General features: G+C 41.5%; 1 protein-coding gene across 3 annotated transcripts in view; it reads left to right on the top strand.

The window, feature by feature from the left end:
• The first annotated feature begins 2,033 nt into the window (after positions 1-2,033).
• Positions 2,034-8,997, top strand: part of EDRF1 (erythroid differentiation regulatory factor 1) — a 42,043-nt gene continuing 35,079 nt past the window's right edge. For 2 of the 3 annotated variants that reach the window (XM_045809537.2, XM_045809538.2), the window contains exons 1-6: positions 2,034-2,267; positions 3,316-3,524; positions 5,822-5,888; positions 6,555-6,680; positions 7,856-7,980; positions 8,221-8,377. In XM_045809537.2, the coding sequence (XP_045665493.1) occupies positions 2,160-2,267; positions 3,316-3,524; positions 5,822-5,888; positions 6,555-6,680; positions 7,856-7,980; positions 8,221-8,377 (792 nt within the window). In that variant the 5' untranslated portion in view covers positions 2,034-2,159. The remainder of the gene's footprint in view (positions 2,268-3,315; positions 3,525-5,821; positions 5,889-6,554; positions 6,681-7,855; positions 7,981-8,220; positions 8,378-8,997) is intronic. The other variant, XM_045809536.2, reaches the window with a different exon arrangement.

Raw genomic sequence — 8,997 nt, 5'->3', positions numbered from 1 at the left:
ACTCTCTCTGTTTCGTTCCTCTCTGCCTTTTCCTTCTTCTTCTTGTTTTTTTAATATTTATTTATTTATTTGATAGAGAGAATGTGAGCAGGGGGGAGGGGCAGAAGGAGAGAGAGAATCTCAAGCAGACACCATGCTGAATGAGGAGCCCTACGTGGGGCTTGATCTCACAACGCTGAGAACATGACCTGAACCGAAATCAAGAGTCAGACACTTAACCAACTGAGCCACCCAGGTGCCCCCGCTCTGCCTTTTCACAGGCCATTTCCAGCACATTTTGCCACTACGCAACAACACCAAGGGTTCAGGAACCTACTTCTCAAGAAGCCTGCAATATATTTGAGTCCTGAAAACAAAGAATTACCAATACCTCAGAAAATCCCTTCTTACAAAGAACTATACACTAAAACAACAGAATTTAAAGATTAGTGGAAGTTAAACTACATATGTTTAAAAGTTTAATAAAAATTCTGCTTATGATAAAATAATACATAATCAGAAAGAAAAAACTGAAAAATAAATTTTAAAGAATTAATTTTAAATCACTTTATCTCACCACTCAGAGACGTTTTTATGGACATAGACACAAGAAAAAGATATGTTTTAAAAATTAGGATAGTAATGCATATTTGCTTTCTAAAATTTTATCATTTAACATTGTATGTACAATTGAAATGTTCTTGAACATTCCTGACAGTTGCACAAGTTAATGGTATTATATACCAAAAAAGACTTAACCATCTTCCTATGCTAGATAATTTAAATTGTGCTCAATTTTCTTACTACAATAAATAACGTATTATCTTGCAAAAGAAGACCCCAAAATACAAACAAAAAACGATAAATATCCAAATCAATACACGTTGAAGTGCCTATAAGAGTACTATTACATGTAATTCAATGTTAAATATAATTCATAAGAATGTTTCGTTACGTTTGAAAACAATTTGTTAACTGAGCTTCCTCAGTCACAAGGACGTCTGAATATGCACGTGGTGAGTTACCAGAGCCAAATATAAGTTACAAGTTGAGATAGCCAAATACTGCAAGGCAAAGTTAATTTTTCAAAAAGCTCCCAATGTTTTACCACAAAACAAAGCAAGTTTTTATGAAGGATGTGGCTGCATTTAACTACGCCTTATATGACAGTAGATGCGGATTCTGAGCAGAAGAGAGCCCAGCATCGCCCAAGCTTTCACATGGCCCTGGCTATTTATTTCCTTGCTACTCAAAGCACTGGCATCATCTCCTGGAAGTCAGCTAGAAACGCAGAATCTCAGGCCCATCCCAGGCCTACTGAATCATAATCTGCATGTCAACGAGATCTCCAGGTGTTTCCTCTGCGCATTAATGCTGGAGAAGCCCCAGGACCACCCAGAAAGCCTTTTGCTAGCTCCCTGGGGCCTGACAAGCCGCAGGCTTTCCGCAGATGCTTCCCGAGTCACTAAGCAAACGCGGCACCTTGCAAAACTCTGTGGAGGTGCGACCGCCTTTGAAATGCGTTGGTTCGGTAAAGGCGGAGGGCCGCCGCTCCAACACTCGTGGCCGCGGGCCCACTCCGGCATTGTGATGCGGGGGCAGGACGCCGAGCCGGGCCCGAGTCTGCATTGCCCCTCACCTGGGCACCTGATCGCTCCCTTCCTGGGGCTGTGAGCCCGTCTATAAGCTGGTGGGGGCACTGAAGACTGGGGACCTAGGAGTGCTAACACCTCGCTACTTTATTTAACTGGAACCGCTGGTTACACGGACTGCAGCACCTCCCCCGCCCCGCGCTGCGACAACCTCGCCGAAACTGACACCCCTCAGCCCAAGTCGCCAGAACTGTTTGCCAACAAAGGCCAGAGGCGTGCAAGGGGTGGAGCCTGGGAATCAGCTACCGCGAGACGTGGTCCCCTGAAGAGGCTCCGACAGGCGCAGGCGCACTACACCTCCTGCCCCTGCCGCTAAGGTGGCTTCCACCGGGGAAGACGGGGCCGGGTCTCTGGCACAAAGATCGCGAGATTTAAGCGTGTCACCGCGACTCCTTCCGGGCAGAGACCGGAAGCGCAGTGAGCGGGGCGTCTCTGGTCTTTGCTGTGCTGTGCTGCCGCGCCGCTGGGCCCGGTTTCTGTCGCGGCTCCTCGGATCCCGTTCCGCCTCGCCTACCCTGGGCAGAGGTGATGGGGGACTCCAAGGAGGCTGGAGCGGAGTCTCCGCCGACCGGAGCCGCTGCTCGGGGAGGGCTCAGCCTCCTGTCCCAGGGAGAATCCGAGGAACCTTCTGCACAGGTGAGTCCGTCCTGGGGCGGTACCTGCTGGGCTCCGGGGGCTGCGGGCCCGCTCCTCGGGGGAGGCATGTTACGGTTCGTGGAGGCTGCTGATGCCTTCTCTGCGTCTTTCGGACAGTCCCCCAAACGGAGTGGAAGCCCCTGTGTCTGTGGTCAGGCATTCAGGTTACTTGCATCCAGGTCACTCGTATCAAAAGCAGTTCTGGCTTCCCTTTCGGTTACAACCGGCGGGCGAGTTAGGCACGATCTCGGCTCTCAAGGAGCGTACATGTGAATATGTGGTTCCAAACTGTGGCACAGTTGTGCAAAGCTGGAGGGAAAGGAGCGGGTGTCGGGGGAGCTCACCGACAGGGGATCGAGATAATCCTTGAAGGGTTCATAGTGTTTTGCGGGGCCGAAAAGGGACTGCGTGAAAGGTGAGGATAGTGAACTCGGACACTGAGCTTGCTTGGGGGTGTGCAAGTGAAGAGTGTGAGAGTCCCCCAGTGCCTTCCTGTGAAGGTAAAGGTTCAGAGTGAGTAATGAACCGTCGAATCAATTAGTGAACGTTTGCTCGAAAACAAAAAAGCCCCAGGGGCGCCTGGCTGGCTCAATCAGTGGAACACACAATTCTTGGTCTCTTGGTGAGTTCTAGCCCCACTTTGGGCGTAGAGCTTACTTAAAAAAACAAAAATGCCCCAGATATCCTACCACAAGCGACTTTCTAAATGGTATGTTACTGAAATTTAATACATCTTTAATAACGAGCAGAGGTTTTATCAAATTTTGTATTTCGTTAATATTCTATTGACTGTCCTTGGCTTTTGCTTGTCCACTGACTTAGCTGATAACCATAAACATTGTATGCTGCTTGACTCATGTTTTTCTCTGAAATTATGTGAAAAAGAGCTAAGTAAATGTAACAGTAATGCTTGCATTTATTGCTATTAGAAACGTGTAGCATGTATTCTTGTGAAGCCTGATGTGGTGGGTTTTTTTCCTCTTTTTTTAAAAGTGGGATTTTTAATTTTTAGTAGTCTTGTTAAAGTTTCGTTCAATGTGTTAATTAGGGATCAGCTTTATTTCTTGGAGGCAATGAAGTGAAGAGCCGAGCTGTGGTGAAATACTCTTCTGCCCCTCCTCGTACAGCATTTGCACGCCTTGAAGAGAAAACAGACTTGAAACTCCCACCTGCCAACTGGTTACGGGAGAGTGCCAAACTAGGACCAGCAGGAACTACCATTCTTGGCAATAGTAAGAAAAGCAAGCCATTTTCAAGGTAAATATTAATCAGTGGTATTTTTGCCTATCTCTCAACACCCCCTCTCCCCCACCAGCCCCCAGACTCTAATGTTTGCTTTTGGGTTTGGTTTGTAATAATGCTCATCATCTCATCAGAAACCTGGTGAGCTTTCTCTTTAGAATAAGGTTGTATTTGACTTTCAAACTCCCCCCCCCCCAATAGGATTGTATTTTAATAGGAAGATATCGGTTGCATATACTTCTTTCAGGTCTGCATCATGTTATTAACAAAGCTGAGTTTTGACCACTTAAATTCAGTCAGCTAGTTTATTTTAGCCAAACTACATACGTTTTGAGGATGTGACTACAAAGCCTCAGGGTGGTGCAGGAGGAGGAGGACCCTTAACACGACCTGATCTGCCCTGGAGAGTTTGTCATAAAATGGTGGTGGGTGGTTTCTTCTGAAAAAGCCTGATGTAGAAACCCAGCATGTTGGGTGACCTACACCACCCTTGACTTTGACACTTGCCGAGACAGTTGCTAGAAATTCTGCTGGTGGTATTAAGCATGAGAGAGTGGCTTGGGTTCTTATAGAGAAATATATACTAACACTCATATTCTTTTTTTTTTTTTTTTAAGATTTTATTTATTTATTTGACAGAGAGAGAGAGACAGCCAGTGAAAGAGGGAACACAGGCAGGGGGAGTGGGAGAGGAAGAAGCAGCCTCCCAGTTGAGGAGCCTGATGTGGGGCTTGATCCCAGGACTCCGGGATCACGCCCTGAGCCGAAGGCAGACGCTTAACGACTGAGCCACCCAGGCGCCCCAACACTCATATTCTTGTAGACAATTGAATGTGTAGGATACCCTTTTTTTCCCTCTCCATGACTGAACCTAAAATATGTCCACATAGGGGCGCCTGGGTGGCACAGCAGTTAAGCGTCTGCCTTCGGCTCAGGTCGTGATCCCGGCGTTATGGGATCGAGGCCCCCATCAGGCTCTTCCGCTATGAGCCTGCTTCTTCCTCTCCCACTCCCCCTGCTTGTGTTCCCTTTCTCGCTGGCTGTCTCTATCTCTGTCAAACGAATAAATAAAATCTTAAAAAATGTCCACATAACCTAGCAAGAGCCATAAATACATTAAAACCTAATGAGTTAGTAGTTTAGAAATTATCCTCATGCCTCCAAAGGTAAAAGTTATATTTGCAAAATGTTTGTATCATTATTTATACTAGCCAAAAGTTGGAAATAGTCCAAATATATTCTTTTAGAAGAATGGTTTAATCAATTATATGTCAGCACAATTAAATATTATGAAGGGATTTAAATTTTAGTTATATTGACTGTGTGCAGGCATGTGCTCAGTACTTTATATGTTTATCTCATTGAATTCTCAAAACAACCCTTTGAGTTAGGTTCTGTTAAGTAGTTTTTGCATGGGAAAACGGAGGCTTAGAAAGGTTAAGTAACTTGCGTAGCCCGCATGGTAAATCATCAGAGCGTGCTTCGAAGTGAGGCAGTCCTAGGGAAGTGTTCTGATCCTCTTCCACTTACTAACTGAAAAATGGTGACATCAGCTGCTTTTCAGGTTTAGAAACTAGACGTGCCTCACGTGGCACCTGACACATTTTTTTTCTTCTCTCCTTCGGGTTCAATTGGGGTCATGTTCTTTTTTTTTTCCCCTGAAAAAGTAGTATTGTATGTCACTACCAACACAGTCCTAGAGATGAAAATCCTGATAAATGTTTCTGCTTATATTTTTCTTATCTCTTCACCTAAAAGGTATAATATCTTGAACTGATTTCCCTTGGAGATTTTTTTGGGGATTTGTAATTACAAAAAAGAAAGTAATTGTTAATTTTTTTTTTCTAGATGTTTCCTTTTTTTTTTTTTTTTAAAGAATTTATTTATTTATTTGACAGAGATAGAGACAGCCAGTGAGAGAGAGAACACAAGCAGGGGGAGTGGGAGAGGAAGAAGCAGGCTCCCAGCGAAGGAGCCCGATGGGGGGCTCGATCCCATAACGCCGGGATCACGCCCTGAGCCGAAGGCGGAAGCTTAACCGCTGTGCCACCCAGGCGCCCCTATTCTAGATGTTTCCTATTAGTTGCTTCTAATGGTTATTACTGTATTTTCTCAAATTTAAGATGTGATTGATTTAAGTCTTTGTACCACAAAGAAGGAAAAACTAATTCTAATGGCGATAGGCATATTGATTGCAGAGATGTAAGAATGGAAAAAGGGTATCCTGGAAGTGATGGAATAGTGTATTCTCTTATAAACTCTACTTGTATCATTATGAGCATGACCTTTGTGGCCTTTGTTCCTTTCATTAGCTTTGGTATGGCATACGACTTTATTGATTCTGTGGGAAATGATGTGGACGTTGTCTCTGACTCTGAAGTAAGTGTCCTTATTGGAGAACGTAATTGGGGTGTTTATGTTAGGGATTTATAACATGCTCTGTTCTGTAGTCTTGAAAAATTGCTGATGAAATAAGATGCAACTGTTTGATTATTGAATACCTTTTTTGTTAGTAAAGTATCACTGCCACATCTCCTTTCAAAAAGGAAGGAGTGACACCCAAAACACTGGCAGTCGTAATAATTAATAATTGATGGTTGTGTTTTAATAATAGCAATTACTAGTCATGTGTGGGATGATTTATATAATGTTACCAGTTGAGAACTAGAAATGATACTTATAGCAAAATCTATTGCTCCTTAGTTGGTCAGTTATCTGATAGGCTAAAAGCCCAGGTCAGTGCAAAAGTGACCTGTACGCATTTCACTTTAGGAAATTCCATTGTGTAAAAATAAACCTTTGCGCACCATTTATATTAACATAGGATGACAGCTAAAGTGTAGGTGATTCTAGTTTTAAAGTTTTGTCTTGCCCATGTTTGTATTTAGCTCTTTGTGTACAATACAGTTTGTATAACCTTAGGAAAATACAGCTTATTATGCTGTCAAATTGAATGAAGTCAAAATTTGAAAGAGTTCAAGTCACACGAAAAAGGTCTTTTTAAAAAGGTCTTTTTAAACTACTTTTCCTCTTAATTTTTTAAAGAACATAAAAAAGCTCCTGAAGATTCCCTACAGCAAGTCCCATGTAAGCATGGCCGTACACCGCATAGGAAGGACTCTCCTCCTCGATGAGTTAGATATTCAAGAACTCTTCATGAGATCGTCTCAGGTAATAAGTTTTTGTGGAAAAACAACCATTAAAGCACTATTTTAACAACTTAAGGGCACTAGAAATATTGTTTCAAAGAAAGACCAAAGTGGAAACAGTTCACTTCAGCAACTGAGAAGTGAGAGTTGCATGGAATATAGAGTTTTAATAACACACAAATAGAAAACAGAGTCAGCAGGGAAGAAACTTACTTTGTTTATAACCAACAGCCAGGATTCTTGGAAAGAAAAGGATGAAACCAATGGAGGAAGTTGTAAAAAATTAGAAATCTAAGGGGATAGTTAAAATTTTTGAAAAATCCTTTGATGTCTCCATTAAAGAGAGTCTCATGAAACATAGCTGCCAGGAAATATGAAAAATGTTAGAAATTATTCCTATGAATATATAGTTATTAGAATTGGTTCACTTAAAGCAGAGCTTCTCAAACTGTATTTTGGTAATGACCCTCCCACCCCCCGCCAGGATGTTGATGGTGGATACTTTTTGAAAAGTGTAACAGCAGCATTTCAGTTTCTCAAGGCTTATTCTCCCTCCATTTCTGTACTCGGACTGGGGACTGTTGGCAGGTCAGTGTATGTATGCTTGCCGCTGGTAAGCTCTTGGGATGTGATAGTGAGTACATCACAGTCCTTTGATGGCAGCTTATGGTTTTGGCGTTATAAACATACACAGATAATTTTAATGTAATATGCATATCGGAACTTATTCCAGGTACTAAGGAACGTGTTAGAAAAACCACTTCTTGGGGCGCCTGGGTGGCACAGCGGTTAAGCGTCTGCCTTTGGCTCAGGGCGTGATCCCGGAGTTCTGGGATTGAGCCCCACGTCAGGCTCTTCCTCTATGAGCCTGCTTCTTCCTCTCCCACTCCCCCTGCTTGTGTTCCCTCTCTCGCTGGCTGTCTCTCTCTCTGTCGAATAAATAAATAAAATCTTTAAAAAAAAAAAAAAAAAAAAAAAAAAAAAAGAAAAACCACTTCTTTTAGCCTGGCTCAGGGAGAAGAGGAAGATAGATTCCCCAAAAGAGGTGATAGGGATTGAGTCTAGAAAGATAGTGTTTTGAGTATGTGTTTATGAAATAGAATTTTAAAAATTGAGTATTTTCTGTAAAAGAGGAGTGGGTAACAAATTGTTTTGATTACAGGTTTGTCGTATTTATCATTTTCTTTTGTTACTCAGACTGGTGATTGGACGTGGCTGAAGGAGTTTTATCAAAGACTCATCGATCAGAAGTGGCAGAGGAAGAAAAAGAGCAAAGAGCACTGGTATCAGAAGGCTATTCTTTCCAAGTTTTTATATTACAGGTACTTGGCTACTCGATTATTTTTTATCTTAAGGAACATGAAATTCTGTTCTGAAATTTAATTTTAAGCTAGTAAAAGTAATTTCAGCTTTGCAACTATTGACAGCATTTCAATGTCTTCTATTCCTTTTTTAAATAAGATTTATGATTGATTATGGAATTTAGCTTTTAAAAACCAATAGACTGTCACATAAAGTTAACATTAGTAACAATGTGATATTTTTATTTCTGATTTGGCCAGTATCAATGGCGATGGAGCCGCTCAGCCCGTCCCATCTGCTGCAGAACAGCAGGAATCATCCAGTTCAGATCAGACAAATGATTCGGACGGGGCTTCGTGGCCCGCCCCCTTTGAAATGCCTTCTTCAGTTTCTGAAGATCCCAGTGCTTCCAGTCAGGTTAGTTAGTACTTAGATGTTAATTCAATAAACTTATTTAAGAAGACAAAACCAATGATCTTGTTAATAAAAATAGAAGAACAGGAGTAAAAAATACTCTTAATTTGTGTCTTATAATTCTTTAGAAAAAATACTTTTTCAAAATTTTTGAAGTAGAATTTATAAAAAATATGAATGGCTAGATCAGATTTTTAAAATTAATTTGAAATATTTAAAGATTTTTATTAGCATTTAAAATAGCTTACCAATATGTTTATCAATACCGATTATCTCCTTGAAGTCATAAGAGTATCACGTAATACAGTGATAGAGAATATTTTAAGCTTTAGACTTAGAGTAAATGCCTATCAAATACTGAGACTCTCAGGCCTGTTTGTAATTTAATACTGACCTTCTTACTGTAATTTTTAGATTGTTATGCCTAAAATTGCCCTTAAGATTTTCTGGATGAAGTTCCTGAGACTTAACCCACATTTTAGAAAGGAAGAGAGAGTAGTATGTCTGTTTTGTTTCTTGTATTCTTGGTTTTTTCTTATTGTTTAGTTTTTATCGTTACTGTGCCTATCAAAGAGTAAAGTAACTGCATCTATGTAAATTTATGCATGTCTGTTTTTAGGAAA

This window comes from Ursus americanus, chromosome 6 (genome assembly GCF_024610735.1).
Source record: "Ursus americanus isolate L20-20 chromosome 6, mUrsAme1.1.p, whole genome shotgun sequence".
Taxonomy (NCBI): domain Eukaryota; kingdom Metazoa; phylum Chordata; class Mammalia; order Carnivora; family Ursidae; genus Ursus; species Ursus americanus.
Note: the sequence above shows the minus strand (reverse complement) of the source record. Positions and strands in the feature narration are given on the sequence as shown.